Source organism: Nanorana parkeri, unplaced genomic scaffold (genome assembly GCF_000935625.1).
Source record: "Nanorana parkeri isolate BGI_ZX_2015 unplaced genomic scaffold, ASM93562v1 scaffold1116, whole genome shotgun sequence".
Taxonomy (NCBI): domain Eukaryota; kingdom Metazoa; phylum Chordata; class Amphibia; order Anura; family Dicroglossidae; genus Nanorana; species Nanorana parkeri.
In genome coordinates this window covers 290,223-307,331 of record NW_017307384.1, presented here as the reverse complement: position 1 = coordinate 307,331, position 17,109 = coordinate 290,223, and the positions used below count along the sequence as shown (strand labels likewise).

Genomic DNA, 17,109 nt, shown 5'->3' with positions numbered 1-17,109 from the left:
CCATCACAGCTAAAAGGTCAGTACCATGGTCATCTGATCCTTAACAGCTTGACCAACTCCTATTTTAAAGGATTTAGACCAACCCATAAGGTTCCGACACAGAAAACCACTTCAAGAACTGGGTGCAAGGCAGTACAGAAGAACAAAACGTCGGAGCTTCGAACCTCTTGTCTGTAGGGTCCTTAAAAGAAGAAGACTCTTCCATCACCTTGTAATTCACCTTAGTCCCTTTGTTTAGGCAAGAAATGGCTGGGTCATCCACAGGGACAATTCATTTTTTTCACAAACATTTTATTAGGGTTTTTAAGCAGTAACAATAGGAAGGACAAATAAAGGGAAGTGACAATATACAATGTAAAGAACAGCATAGAGTGGCATCATAATCAAATAATATAAGAGCTTACAAAATTAGTTTGCAAATGGGATTAACAAAAGTATACAATAATTAATATTCACAAGATAAAAAGAAAAGCAACAATGACACCATAAGCATTAAATAGGAGATGTCTTCAAAACAGAGAGCACAACTGTCAGTGAAACAGAAGCAAACTGAAGCACAAATAGCCATGTCATCCTGCAGTTTCACATAAAATTGGGCTACAATTCACTGGTATCACCTAAAGACAATATAATGCAGGTTCTCATGTTTAGTTTACTAATTTGCATTGAAATTATAGTCTATCACGAGAGCGAGCTTGGAGCAGTGGATACTTTAGAACACACACATGGACCATAGGGACCAAAGTAGTCACCCTCCAGAAGGAAGGACATTGTCAGCACCAATTCTGAGATGATTTGAGGATCTACGGCTGAGTGATTCACAAATAAGATACATTTTTGTTCATAGTTAAGTTACTTGAATGTATTTTTAGGATTTAACTCCTGAGTTTAGTGTCACTTTAAAGTGGTAGGTGTCCCGAAGCAGAGTGACCTCCAACCCCAGCAGTAACTTCCCTTTGAAGAGAACTCTGGAGCCTCCATACACCCATACATGTACCGCTATACAAAGGAGCTTGGGAAGGAATGGGAAAAGGATGGGAAAAGGATGGGAAAGGATGGGAAAAGGATAGGGGGGCAGACAGACACTCACCACAACTTTGGCAATGACATGTCAGGAGCCACATCGAACCACCAATGAAACTGCAGACAGCCACTGGCTGTAGCCGAGATGTTGCAGACAATGTGACAGAGTATGGTTGGTAGGCTCACTTCTAATAGTGCAATCAGCAAGAAATAGGTCACTATAGCAGTGATCCGTCACTTCAGGGATACGCTGGACAAAGCTGCAAAAACTGTACCTGAGAAGCCGCATGAAGAGGAAGTGCCGTGGCATCAAATCCAATGTAAACACAATGTGGAAGCATTGTGTTTACAGTGATCTAGTACAAGCATTTCTAAGGGGTGCTGTGTAGCAAGATGCCCAGAAGCAGATTGTTTCACCTATGTCCCTGTACCATTTAGAAATTGCATCTGGGATTTAAGTGGTTAATGTTAGATGCACAAAAACCTGTTGCAAATGTGTGTAATTCACATTTAGGATATGAGGAAAAATGCATAAGAGGAAGTTATGTGTGCGGGGGTTTTCATGTATCCAGGTAGTGGCATAGCTAGCAGTAGTAAAGTCCCATTTAGCTTGACTCCATAATGTGAAAGCTGTTTCATCACTGATCCTAATAACATCCTCAGTTCAGATAAATATCAGGTACATGCTCCAGAAAATTATAACCAAGTGGGTAAGCAAGACACATCAATCGATTCATTATAGAGTTACAGATGTCACTGGAAATGTCAGCAATTTTTCTGGTATGTTTTCCCTTTCAATTATATTACTTTTCTTTTTTCAACTTTAAATGACATCTGGTCTTGTCAACTGGACAATTTTAACAGTAAAATTAAAAGGTGAAATAATCTTACCTGATGCGCTTCACTGTAATTTTTTCTTAAAATACATGAAATAAGCAGGGATTCAGGTGGAGAAAGCATCATGGGAATCAGGTTGCTTCTTTGCTGCAAAACACAGCGGCAATCCACATAATTCCTGACAGACAAGTTACTTGCACTGCTCTCTGAAATTCAAGAAGCAACACAAATCTTGTCATTTATAATTAAAATCTCCATTCAACAAAAAGACATGCAAGGTGAGGAGGGCTTTGCCTATCTAAACAACCTAAGAAGAGCAGTAACGCTAAATGTATATATGCAGTGGTGTATATGGAGTGGTTGGAGGTAATATGAATAGGCACTATGTCAATGGTTAATTAGAATACAAAGGTAAATATGTATGTATTATTTCAAAACAAAACATTTTGTACCCAATGTCAAATCCTTTGGCAGTGCATATCTTCCATAGAAGATCTGTGGTTAGTTCAAGATGTTTGGAACAACCTACCTGAAGAGGTGTGTGCAAGTGTACCTAAAAGAATTGATGTTGTTTTGAAGGCCGGTCACACCACATATTGATTTGAATTTCTCTTCTGTTCATTTACTTTCCATTTTGTTAATTGATAACAATAAACTATTCAAATTTTTATTTCTGAAAGCATTCTTACTTTACAGATTTTTTTCACACTTACACACACACACACCTAAACCTTTTGCACAGTACTGTACTTTAGGAGCCTGTTCACATCTGATGTGTCCGGGCTGCGCTGGGTGGTTTTTCCAACATAGCTTAAATGCAAGACAAGACAATTTGCCTTGTTATGGATGGCCTTGGTTCATACCACCATGTTGCGGTAGCATGTGCTAAAAAAAGTGTGCAGTATTTTTTTCAGTGCACTGCAGCTACACACACATGTGACATTACAAGTTCTAACAAAAAAGCAAAAAAAAAAAGAAACAGTGCAATGTATCTTAATCGAGTGCATCAGCACTGTGCCAGGCACGCGCACACCAGCAGCTGTGTGGTGTAGGGCGGCTGCTGGTATAAACAAGTTCTTAAGCGGCATGGTTAAATAAAAGCCTACTCACTGCATACATAGCACACATATGCCCCAGTCATCGTCACTCACAAAATATTGTGTCATGACTGAGAGTCCTACTGACATGCATTCCTCACCACAAATGATCAGTTTAAAAAATGTAAGCTTTTCAATTACATAGTATAACATAAATCAGTGTGCCATGGTCAGGAGTAGAGGAATAACCTGTGTCATGCACAAAAGTGCAGGGGTCAGGAGTACGTAACACACATAGTGCAGGGGTCAGGAGTACGTAACACACATAGTGCAGGGGTCAGGAGTACGTACCGTACATAAGGCAGGGGACATGAGTATAACACAGCTCCAGCTCTTACTCTTGCACTGTCCTCTGGCTGAGATTTGTGTGCAGTTCCGATCTAAGATCTATAGCTATATGCTTTATCTCCTATTCTAATCTCCACTGATCACACAACCGGAAGGGAGAAGAGATATAGCATAGTAGGCCTGGAGTGGCACAACAAGCACAGCTCTAAATTCTACATCAAAATATTTCCGTTTGTGAATTGCCAATGGGTTTATAAACTCACCCATCATAGTAAATTGAGCCTAATATGTCACTACCACATACATAATCATACCACTGCACTGCAACAGCACATTATACTGAATCATACCATTACAGAAAATTATGTGAATTGCACCATATTAGCAACCTACATCTACTAGCCAATGCATGTTATGTCACCTAGAAAGAATACAGACTACAATCCCTCCCCCAATAAAGGCCCTGGCGCTAGAGTTCAGTATTGAATCCTCTATAACAAGTCCATTTACAAAGACCACCCATATAGCAGGGTATTTGAACTTACCACCAAAGTAAAAAGATAAATTTACACTGACCACCAATGTAAAAGGAAGCATTTACACTAATCAGCAATGTAACAGAGGCATTTACACTGAACACCAATGTCCCCAGTGTAATGGTGGTCAATGTAAATTCTCTAGTTACATTGGAGGTTCATGTACATCCCTTTTGAGACTGGTGGTCATTGTAAATTTACTGTTACATTGGTGGTCAGTTCAAACTACCTTGTTACATTTGTGGTCAGTATAAATTCCCCTGCTACATTGGTGGCTGGTGTTAATTTCCCTGCCACATTAGTGGTCAGTGAAGTGCCTCTAATTATTGTTGTTAATTTAGAAGACTTGGCCACTTGCCACTCTATGGCCAAGGCTCAGATGAGCAAAAGAGGGGGCTAATGCTGTGCTGTAACGCACTAGCTGTGCAGTGATGGAAGAGAATGCAGTGGTAGGAGTAGGGAGCAGGGGCCACACAGGTGGAAGAGTAGTGTGGTGCAAAGCAGTTGAAGAAGGGTACAGAGTTAAAAGAAGGGTGCAATGCAGTGTTGGAAGTAGTGTGCAGTATTGTGCTGTGATTAAAGAGAAGGGAAAGGAGGGCTGGTTAAGAGAGGGGGCATTTTTATTGGGTTACATTTTTACTATGGGAAAGGGGGTTGATTTTTGCTGTGGTGGTGATGTTTTGCTTGGACAGAGATTTTTGCTTGAAGTGGGAGATTTTTACCTGGTGGGGTGATTTTGCTTGCTAGTGGGGACGGAGTTGGTAGATTTTTGCTTGATGCGGGGGGTGAGATTTGTTCTTGTTTTACTTGCCAGCACTGTGTTAACGCACAGCATACATTGTGCAGTGAACAGAATTATGTTTCATACAGTGTACATTACATTCTTTCTATTTCTTCTTGTACACTGTAATACACATTACTGTTGAATTTAACATACTAATAGCAATAGTACTGTAGGTTGCATACTCATCTTTTCTATCTGACCTATTCTCAGTGGTTCTGCTATACATTAGTGTTGTGTCAGGCTAGTCGTGGGATTGTAGCCATTGTACTGATATGCCCTATACCTAGAAATCTAAAAACACACACACTTATCAACCATACAGCACTGATGTATTGTATTAAAACCTACAAATATTTCCAGTCCTTGTACTTGGGATGGACCGGAAACATAATTTAGTGAAAACATTAGGATTAGTATTAAATATGCAAAATATGCTACACTGTAAATTAAAGCTACTTTTTGTTTTTTTTGCAAATTTGTCGATAAATTACTAAATAGATGCCTAATATGTGCGAACATAAAGATGTGAAAATCATTTTGGTATGCAAAATAGAAAAAAGTGTTCTAATGAGTATACCACAGCATAGCAAAACTTCAGAAGTTAGTCTGGTTAGAAAGGGTTTTTTTTAATACCCCCGGACATGAAAGGATTAAACCAGTGTTAGAGCTCCTTGTAATCAGAATAGTACAAACCATTTTTGAGAGCAATGAATTATATTTATATTTTAGCCTATTAAACTTGATTTTGAAGACATAAGAAGAACTGACCTGCATTTCTGTTGCTCATGATCACGTTGTATCTCCACTGAGCTTCTAAAATATATTTAGATAGCTGAGCCACTCTGCTGCTGAATTCCTCGGAAGTAATTGGTGCGCTTATACCTTTTAGTAAGCTTTGCTCATCGTTTAAGGAGAAAAGATTTGGCTGAAAAGAGTTGTTTATTTGTTCTACTTGTTCTCCCAACATTTTTAAGAAAGTGTCCAATACAATTTCATCAGCCAAAAATCCAGTCAGTCCAGTAGTAAAGTGTTCCAGGTCTATGTAGTTAATGTTATCTGTAGTAAAAAATGATGATCCTTGAAAACAATCTGTTACATTGCCATTGTTCAGGTTGCCACTGGTATGTTGGGGGCTATTGAGGGATGATATCACCAACCCTCCCTTATCAATATTGATGTCCAAGCTCCCAGGTCTACCAACTTTCATGCCCAGGTCTTCTTTAACTTCTTCCATGGGACAGTCATCAAGCAGTGGAGTCTCTGGAGCCAGATCATTCAGTGAAGCAAACATTAAAGAGAAAATGTTCTCCACAAGTTCTAGCTTCAGTTGAGAAGGCAGTAGACTTAAATAATATTGGCATTTCGTGAAATATTGTACAAAAAGATCTGAAGAGTCTGCAACCAAAAACAAACATATCAGCAAATATAAAAATCAACACAGAGAAACAAACAAGGGTCACAAATAGGGTCAAAGAGTGTAAATGGTAAAAAAAACAATACCTTGAGAGAAACATGTCTCCTTGCCAGGTTCTTTCACAAATTCTACATCCACAAGTGATCCATCCATTTGTTTGGCATGGCAGTTCCTGCACTGAACATGTTTATTAGCATGGATACAAAGTGCATACATTGCATACTTTAATCCACAAAATGCCTGAAACAGAAAATTGCTGCGTTGTTGTGCCAGATCATGTGCTTCCCTCTGATTTACAGAAACTGCAAGGATGATATAAAACTGAATTAGAAATCAAATGTATCTCAAATGTAAAAAAAAAAAAAATACTCAGTTAACATCATTATGCTCATATTATATTAGTGTTTTGGTTTTATAACAGAGGATAACAAGAAAGTGCCACTGCTACATACAGCATGCATTTAACCAAGAGTCAGATTGATCATGGTCATTTTACCTCACACATTAACAGCTAAATTGTAACTGAAACACTTACATTTTAGTACACCTCATCTAGCTAACCTCTGGGCATAAACTTCTTTGATTGCAATGTGAAGGTGCCACTGGCCCCACGCATGCTGTCCCATTTTACCCTTTCACCTCTGTAACACCATTGCCAGCATCAGCCCTACCAACATGTGATGTAAGGGAAACAATCCCATGAGAGTTACCTTGCAAAGGTGCAAGAAAGGTGCTTCATCAATTGTTACCAACATATGCAAGCCCAGCACTCAGAGCTCCTTGCTCCGGCAACTCATAAATGCCACAAATGCTATAAGTACTGCATATGTGACGGGCATTTATCCCTGAAATTGTGGAGCAAACATACAGCAAAACAATTTCTTCATTGCAGGACGTATCTAAGTATACGTTCCTTTGGCCAAGTAATTTTATATAAACTTGCATGTGCGACATTACTTCTGCTTTATGGTGAACCTGTGATGTGTGTAGAGGGCAACGCTTTAAAGCTGGCACCCACAGCAGTTTATACTTCCTTTCACTGCAAGAAGAAGAAAAAGCCCAGTGTACGCATTCTAATCCGAGCTTACACAGAGCTAAGAACTCTCTCCTCACCCACATGTGATGGTACTGGTGCCTAAACAGCCATTTAGCATTCACCAGAACTAGTATGTGGGAGAAAGGGGAGTGAGTCACATGTTCCCCTATGCTTCCAGGTATTTCTTCTCACATACAGAAGTGAACACCACAATAGGAGGGAGAAGGAAAAATTAATATACGTCGCTGCAAAGGCAAGCATTACAGTGAATATATTGTTTTGCCTTGGGTTGGCAAAGCATACATTCACTTTAGGTGCCAATTTGATCCATCATACACACAAGCAGCCTCATTAAGTAAATAGTTCTTAAGTCTTATCCATTCAAGGCAAAATAAAAGTGTCTATGAAAAGGCTTCCCACCCACTCTGAGCAATTCTCACCTCTACAATGATCCCCCACACTCATTACTCAACATCAGATGGTAGAAAACACTAAGAGGTTCTGGATAAGGGGGAGATTGTGACCTCCTACCATGTGACACTGCTTAGTGGCAAATTGATAAGTGGGAGAGCAGAGTGCTAATATCTCAATTCAACAACTTCACTGTTTTAAGGCTGCAGCTACTGTAGTCACTGACTGTTTGATTTTCCTGCTTGTAAATATTTAACAACCCGGTTTCCACTCCATCCTAATGCGAGTAGTTTTTATGGAAGAATCTATATACTCTTTTAAATAAATGTTTTTTACACTAGGAGAGGGCGCTGTCTGTTTTTTGTTTTGCATGTTATGCAAGGATGCTTCCTGGTGGCCTTGAGGACGGCAGTCTTTTCCCTCTACGTTGATGTGGAAGAATCTCCTTTACTGTGCAATGTATATTTGTTGATCTGGATTCATTATTTAGAAAAGTTTGATATTTTCCTTAGGGAACTCGATGAGCTGCCCTGACTTACCAAAGCAGTGGCTGTGAGATGCCTTGCTGTCCCCATTAATTAAATCGGAGATATTAGGCAGGATCCAGGGAACATGTCCCATCAAAAGAGCCATCACCCTCCTGGTGGTCATACTTCCTAAGGATTCATCAGAGACAGGGTTCCACCATATGTGTACACTGTAGCCCTAGACCTCTAAAAGACCTCTGTGGTGGCTAACTCAGACATTACACCAAGGGAGTCTAGGAGAGCACTACATCAGCTTCCAGTGCTCCAAGGGCACATTACAGCCAATCCTGCTCCTGGCTGAGGATCAGCCAATCCGGCCAATGGCTCCTTTTGCAGATTGCTGTAACAGCATATTACAGAACCACTGCTTGTTAGCATGTAAAAAAAACACTTACATTGTAGCTAGCCTTTGTGGTCATACAATACAAGTGTTTTGTTTCACTATATTACCAAACACAAAAGCAAACATTTTTAATATATCATTTGTGTTTTTGGGACAGCAGAAAGGCAACACACCTAAACAGTAGGGATGCACCGATACCAAGTACTGTACTCGGTACAAGTGCATGTACAGATATCTTTCCAGCTCCAAGACTAGACTAGAGGAAAATTCAAGAGTTAGGCGGCAGCTGTCATTTGTTTAATATAGTAAAAAAATAAAACCCCCAGTGGTGAATAAATACCACCAAAAGAAAGCTCTATCTGTCCCCAAAAAAGGGTATAAAATTCATTTCAGTACAGCGCTGCATGACGGAATAAATGTCAGTTAAAGTACCGCAGCGCTGAATACTGAAAAATGGCCTGGATGGGAAGGGGGTTTAACACCGCGGATGTCAACTGGTTAAACAGATTCAAAAAGAACATGTCCCTTTGCAATCCAAGTGTTTTTTTTTCTAGTTCAGGCTGTGTGAAATATGTTGGAAAGAAAGGATGGCACAACACATGTACAAAAACAAAATCTGCAAATATTAGTAGTAGTGGAAAAAGGCACCATAAAACATTAAAAGGATTGTTAAATGGTCATATTAGGAGGAGTTGACTGGAGCGGAGTCAAATTATGGTATTTACCTTCATTTTTTCCTGATGAGAGTCCTTTGTGAAAAAGTCTAAAGATATCATCTTCATTTAACTTTGGCAGATTAGTCAGATTATGAAGAATGTACAAACCAGAATGGCTGTCCAGACTATTCAAGTAATGCAAAATGTCTTTCTTGGCAACACAGGGACTGAAAAAATTACAGGATAAAATTAGTATAAAAGTAAATTTATTTAAACTAAAACAATTATTTTAGATGGTGAACATCCTATTTGTTGATACATTTTTCTTTTGGAATATATGTGCTTGGTGGTTCTGTGTTTTATTTAGAGAGACATGGAGACAAAAGCTGACATTAGGAGGAGACCATGTCTGGCAATAGATTACTGTAGGTGTGTAACAGCGCATATGGTTAATAGAGAATATTAGGTATTGAAGCATGGTCACACCCTTCTAGCACCTCACAAAAGAGAATAAAATGGGCGAGAAGGAAGTAACCCAAGAACCTACAGCAGTTAGTATGGATATACTGGAGGGTGGAGCTTGCAAGATCAGTAAGGTGATTACATTTTTAGTAAATATATACATGTACAAAAGGAAAATAATAAAAGTATTCCAAACTGAATTAGCAACTGTGATTGCTGGATAACGGATATTTAGCTTTTAGCAGAGTAAGCCTTTTAAAAATAGGAGTAAACCCGGCTGGATAAAAGTCAAGATCAAGAACCTGGAGGACTATAGTATATTTAGAATACACAAAAGAGGAATGGGTTTGATGCTTTATAAAATTGTGTATCAGAGAAGCTCTGAATGAGGAGTTTGCCAGTATGGGAAACATCTTGGTAAATATACGGAACTGTAACGTAACCATTGGGGTTTGTTATAAACCATGTCGCAGAATGTGGCTACAGAAATGATCCAGTATATTACAAGACAATTATCTTAAAAAGTTGTAGTGGAGCCAACTAAAGGGGAAAGCTCTTATAGATTTCTCCTTTTGTTTCAGACCAAATACCGTATTAAACATGCTGCTCTATGAGCATGTGAGTGTAAAGTTAGATAAGGGCCCATTTACACATAGCAGTGACCTGCATTGTACCGTACTGGATCAATGCAGATCAATGCAAAGACACAGAGGGGAATTTAACAAAACTAGAGCAGACAAAATCTGGAGCAGCTGTGCATGGCAGAATGTGTCTTTAAATTTTCAAAACTTAACTGAACAAAATAAAGAGAGAAGCTGATTGGTTGCCATGCACAGCTGCTCCAGATTTGTTCCACTCCAGTTATGATAAATCCCCCCCCCCCCACAGTAGAAAATAATTGTTTTCTATGTGTCCCACATCATAACTCATTGGGTAGTGCGCTGCAATAAAATGCAAGCATGTTCCATGGCACAGCAGGTCGAACATGGCAGTTTTTAATGTACTGGCCGAAATCACAGGCTGCAGTAGCCCTAAACATATGCCCTGCGTCAGTAAGCATCAAAACTGTTTCTTTATGTCTCGGAGTGATGTCGGCAAACTGGACCACCTCACACCAGATCTTCTAAAAAAAAAAATGACATCCTTAGCATTCTGCACATGGCTTCAGCTGGATGAGGGACAGAGTCAGCTATTAAGGAGGCTATTTTTGCCATAAAATCCAACTTAGTTGCAGAAAATTCCTCTCTGGATAGAGCAGAGGAGAAGGCTACACTTGGAAGGGCTAAGGGAGACTTGAAGCAGGGAAAAGCTGTCCAGGGAATCAGCGTCAGTTCCTTGGCAAGGGACCCCTGCAAGCTGCCCCAGAGCTGTTGGTGGATCTAGAGCTGGAAGGCCCAATGAGACTACATGTTTATAACGCAGATCTTAGGTATGAAGAGTGGCAACCTGCAAGAGATATCTGTAAAAAATAAATCAAGGCAACTGGACTTGCTGTATTTTTCTTGAAGACATTTTCCTGGTCATCCGACTCACCTTCTCAATTCAGAATAAACGTGTGCAAAAAATTATCTGGGAATGAATATGGTGAAAGATGCTGCAATCAACATAATCTGTTTATCATAACCAGCATGGGGTTAGAGACCTCGTGGAGGTAAACTCTTGATTACATTAGCATGATTGGAGCTAGCAGATGTTATAAAGACGCCCAGAGAAAGGTGTAAAAAAAAAGTATTGTAAGTGGCAGACAATAGAAGCCGCTTAGCCAAAGAATGTCTCTTGTGCCAAAAATCCCTACTTCCCAGCAGTTTTTTATTTTTCCGAATTTAATTTAAACTTGATATTTTATTCTATTGTATAATGCAGTTCCACAGGGATGCTTACAAGAACTGTATTAATTTAGGTAGTACTTCAAACCACAATACAGGCTTGTGAATCACAACACTGGCAGTAACTCTGACAAGGATCTGCTTACTTGGTTATAATAGTAAGCAGCTTTTAAGGGAGAACTATGAGGTGAGTGCTTTTCACTCACCTCATAGTTCTAGCCGACCTTTGACAATGAGACTGTCACAGGTCGGCTCAGTAGATCGGGAGGTGAGCGAACACATACCGGGTTCGCTCACCTCTCGATCCTGTACCGGCTCTCTGCCGTGACAGGGGAGGGGCTGGATTCCCCTCTCCCCGGTCCGATCCGCCAGTAGGAACGGACGGGGGAGGGGGCGGGTAAAGCTGGCTCTGCCTCTAGATAGGCAGAGACAGCTGTCACTTACGCAGGTGGGCGGATCTCGACATCGATGTCGGGATCCGCTCCAGGTGCGGCGTCTCAGTATACCGTGAGCTGTTGCTCGCGGTATACTGAGCATAGGGTGACGGGAGGATGCTAGTTTGTGTCCTCCCGTTACCCTAAGGATAACAATGGGGAAATGCCCTGACCCCATAGTTCTCCTTTAACATACCCTCTAAAAAAACAAAACAAAATAGCATTACTCCTAAACTATTTCCAAGTATAGTTTCATGCAAATGGGTTATAAAACATTTAGGCAAACCAACTGTGGAGTTAAAAAGCACATGATAAAACATAAAAGTAAGAAAATATGTTTTATTAAAGAACATTAAACAAAGTACATATGTGGATACAAACCTTTTTTGTTCTATACACCATTCTACAACCTCCACTTGAAACAAGAGCCCATCACAAAACTCTTTTAATATGGAGTCACTGCATATTTCCTAAAAATGACACAGAAAAGGATTGTGAATAAATTAGGATTTTCAATCTAAACATGATGAAATCCGATTCTATATTTGTGATCAAATCTGTGATGGGACAAAATGAAGGGATATATGAAAAACACTTTGGAAGAATTTTTTACTTGTAAAATCCTTTACTTTAAGTACATCACATGACCCAGCATGGTAAACTAATACCAATGGGTATGCCGCAACCTTCAGGTGTGATAGGTAGGAAAATCAAATTGATAAGGACAGTCCTGCATAACCCCACCCCAGTTTGCCTCAGTTTTGTAGCAACCAGTACAAGAGTGGTTCAAAGAAACAGGGGTATGCAACTTGTAATATACTCCAAGAAAAAGATCTTACAGGCAACTCAAAAATAATTTTCCCAATTGTACATCACAGGACACAGGATGGTACGCCGATGCCAATGGGACGCCCAAGACTAGCCCAACTGTGGGGCAGGCAACACAGCAAATAACTGCTAAAAGACCCCCCCAAAAAAAAAAAAAAAAAAAATACAAACAGGAAAATGGCCCAACAGGTCAAAAGCATGTCTGAAGGACTTTAACCAATGCTGGCACCTGAGGCCTGAATGTCCACCTGGTAAACTTTAAAACATATTAACATAGGACCAGGTGACAGCAATGCAGATCTGGGAAATCATTGTCTGTTGCTGAAAAGCCCCAGAAGTACTAATGCTTCTAGTAGACTGCCTTGGTTGACGAAAAGGGACTGTAGCTGAGAGATAAACTACCTAGGAAAGAAAGGACCTCAGCACAACCTTATCCTTGTTGAGCTGGGGATGGGAAGAATAGGAAAAATTTAATAAAATTATTTACTGCTCTCAGGAGCTGAGGGAAGGAGTCAGTTCCCCTAAGGACACTAGCAAAAACCAAGGCAGGCTGGGGGTGAAAGGGTTTATACAGGGTTGTCTTGTCAGCTTTGAATTACCAGTGTCCAGTCACCTGAAGGTTGCTGCATAACCCGTATTATCAGAGCACCACCCTGTGTCCAGTGATGTATATTTTTTTAAAAAGTGTCTAAATAACAATACTGCAGTGTAGTGCCGTCAACAAATCATTTAGGCCCCTTTCAGACAAGCGTTCAGGTTGAAAAACGGACAACAATGTATCTCTATGGCAGTGCGGATGAAAACTGATGACCATCAGTTCACATCAGTGTCAGTTGAGGTCCGCAATTTAAGACAGATAAGCTCTCCATTTGACAATCTGTATAGTCATCTGTTTGCTGTTAAACCAAATGGGTAAATGGGGTATAAAATTTTATATTTTTTCAGTTCAACCCGTAGGCTACACGGAAAAAAAAAAAATATAACAGATTACTTAATTCACACTGAGCAGCGTGGATGGATGAATCTCTTGATGTGAGCTTTGCATTCTGACAGCAGCCCAAATGGTGTTTGCAGCTAATTGGCTTTCAGGAAAAGTCGATCTAAAGATGGACTTTTGTCAAGGGGCATAGGGTCACCAATGGTGCGCATTTCGGCTAATTCCTGTTGAATCTGTTGAAATTTGCTCCATGTGTACCCAGCTTTATAATGTGTCTCAATAAACAATAGAGAAAAACTTAATTACTTAGCTACATTGTCTGCCAATATGCGCAACTCTAACACAGTCTGTAAGAGAGAGAGAGAACTGCATGTTTAATCCTTTAAAAATACTTTAGCCCTGCCACATTATTCAACAGTCAAATCTCTACTAAGTTTATAGCATTCATAACTAAATGGTAGGAAATGGTGTATACAAGTCGAGGTCTTGTATACAAGCCTGGGCCTAAAATCCCCCCCCTCAAAAAAAATGACATATCTCCATCTACGCTAACAGCCACTGTTCCACTGTGTACACTGGCCAGCGGTGCCACATACTGGAACAGTGCTTGCAGCCAACCAAAATACCCAACCATGATTATAAACCAAATCATTTTCCCAATGATTTTCCAACATGTCCCTTTAACAAAAGGCGATCTACTGATTGGCTTCTCTTGAGGGGATAGGGCCACCCATAGATGGAATTCTGGACGATTCCTGTTGACTTGGCTGAAATTTGCTCCATGTGTATCAAGCTTAACCTGTGCCATAGTTCCCAGAAGAATTGCATTTGCCCAATACTGATTAGGTGCACTCTATAAGCTTGAATTTCAGAAAAACAGATAGGGACTAAACACACGTGGTGGGTAAAAAAAGAAATCTATCAGGATGAACAAAAATGTAAACCCTACAGCTAGAAAGATTTATTTTTTAAAAAGGTTATTAACAGAATAAATTACATCTTCTGTCCATGGGCAAAGTTCAACAGTGAGTAAAGGTTTGTAAATCCTTCAGAATGCTTTAAATGTTTGAATCTCCTAAAATCATCTGACATTCAGTTAAAGTGACATTAAAGTCATTTTATTCCCCTCCCCCCAATGTTAATAACAGCACTTACCTTAAATGATGTTTCTTAATCCGATCTTCTTCTCTCTTGTCCTTTTCATCTGTCCCTCCAGCGTTGCGGCGGCTCTCCGATGCAACGCTGACTCCTCTGTCCTTGCTGGTACTTCCTGCCCCACGGTATCTGCATGCGGGTGCATGCGGCCATAGACTTACCTTGTGTCTCTCCGCGCCCGCCCCAAGATGCTTTGCGGCCGCCCGAGGATCTTCACATTTTCGGACGGGAGCGCGCAGGGAAGACACAGATAAGTATTAACCTCTCAAGCGTTTTTGGTTTTTTTACACTTTGTGCATAGATCTACTGCTTGCTAGACCTTACAGCTTCTATCAAAAATGTGAAAGTGAAGTTGAAGGATTCCGGATTAAATGTAGTTTCTGGTTGCCTGAGAATTACTATTAAAAATAGGTGTAACTAATGCTATACCCCATACTATACCATATCATAACATAAAATTGGTATTGACTTCATATTAATATTGAAATGCAGCAATCAAAAGCAAATTAAGACAAATAGACACACAATGGTTTCCAGGATAACACATGCCACAGATCAGCAAAAAAGTTTTTTTCTTGTTAGATAGGAGTTCTGGTTAGCTGAATTGATAACTGAGAATGTACTGTACTAAGCAAACCATTATATTTTAGGTTTCAATAATTTGTATGATAAATAAAAAAAAGAAGAAACATACTGTGTCATTATGAAGTCGGTGCAACAGTGATTTAGCAGACTCTATACTGTGGAGGTGTGTCCATCCCAGCAGAACAAGAAGACGTCTCAAAGGCTTAAACTCATTTGATAGCAGCTCATCAAGAGTGCAGAAATCTTCTGCTTTTAGAACAGTCAAGGCAGTAAGCTGAAAATAGAAATACAATAATAAACAGGGATCTCTAAATAACTTGATCTGCTGTACAGTAGACAAATCATTTTTTAAAGCATTACGCTGTTTAATTCCTTGTTACCCTGGAAATCACATAAAAATGTGAGTCACAATCAAAGCTAGCCAAAATACTCAGCACATATGGTCTTAGATGCACTTTTTTTTGCAGTCCCTTGTTTCTTGAGCCACTGTGTTGGACAGCTAGAAAAGCACATTTGCGCTCAAAAGATGTTTTGTAGAATGAACTTTGTCATGCTAGAAACATTATTTTGGTGCAAAAATAAATAGGACACATTACAAAACAAAAAAGGCACTTTAGTAACACTACTTGTATTAAAGAGATTACAGATCATACTGGAAAGACATTTTTTTTATCCTTGGCTTTAGTTATCCTTGGAAACATCCATCTCCAATAACGAAAACCTCCCCTTTTTGTTAATTGCTTTCACAAAATTTTTCATCAGTCTGAGTTTTATGTGAAGTGGATGGAAAAATATCTTTGTTGAGTCATTAAGTGGTTTATGTGCCACATTTTTTCCTTTATGTGTTCCTTTATGGTGTGCAGCATAGCCAACAGGTATTAGGGGTGTACATTGCTGTTGTGTAGCAAGACAGACTTGAGGCTTAATATTGGTGAAACAATAAAGAGACACTATTTTAGTGGGTCATGCTCACAACCCAAAGCTGTGAACAAACCATCAATGTCAGTACAAAAGGAGGAGAGGTCTATCTGTGCAAATAAACTATTTGAAAATAATTTTAGTGGCTTCAAAAGACCAAAATATTTTTGTACCTGGTGATAACAAACATCTTGAGCCCAGTAGTTCTGATTTTGACAAACCCAAGTCTCTGACCAGGCTGTTTAATTCCGATTGTGTTACGAGATAATGCTTGCCAGACATTCACAATTCAAAATCTGGATAATTGTCACTGTCTGGGCCTGGCTGGTGTTTCGCTGCATTTTCAGCCTTTTCATCATTTTTGTCAAAGCTGGTGGCTTTGGTATTGGCAGATTGCCATCATTTGGCACTGTTTCATGGTTGAAGGCTTAAGGTAATGGCTAGGAGAAAACCCACCTTCCAGGAAAGTCAAAGGAATGTTGTGATGGGTTCAAAAAGGAGGCTTCTTAAGAAATGAAAAGACAAACTTAAGATTACATTGAGTGGAGGTCTTACAGGAGGGGGTAAACCTAGCCATACACTAAGCAAATTTTGTCTGGTTCTTGATGTATTCTGACAGCTGCACACCCACTGAATGTCAGAAGACAATAACCACAGCGGGAGATTCGACCATCCATGCTGTTAAAAAAACAAATTTAACAGTGTGTCAGCCTAACACACTGCTGAGGTGCGTTTGTGGCAAGCTTGTCATGTCTACTGGTCACCCAAAAGGAGAATTTATAGCAAGTTCACCCAAGCACCAGGAGCAAACCTAGCCTCCTGCAGGGAAGTGAAACCTTTAGCAGCGGTATTACTACTGCTGCTAAATGTAACAGCTTCCCCTAGGGCTGGTTGTTAGGAAGTCAGCTATGAGTCATCCTGCCTGACTCATTCAGCTGTCAGCCGGGGATTCCAGCGGACAGCTAAATATGAACAATGAGTTAAGAATGGTAAAAAAAACCTTCTGGATTTC

At 39.8% G+C, this 17,109-nt stretch overlaps 1 protein-coding gene across 1 annotated transcript in view; it reads right to left on the bottom strand.

Moving 5' to 3' along the window:
- Positions 1 to 17,109, bottom strand: part of ZFYVE26 (zinc finger FYVE-type containing 26) — a 101,396-nt gene that overhangs the window by 74,191 nt on the left and 10,096 nt on the right. The window contains 6 exon segments of the mRNA XM_018567923.1: positions 1,915 to 2,066; positions 5,334 to 5,960; positions 6,066 to 6,281; positions 9,022 to 9,179; positions 12,056 to 12,144; positions 15,289 to 15,453. Coding sequence (XP_018423425.1) covers positions 1,915 to 2,066; positions 5,334 to 5,960; positions 6,066 to 6,281; positions 9,022 to 9,179; positions 12,056 to 12,144; positions 15,289 to 15,453 — 1,407 coding nt within the window.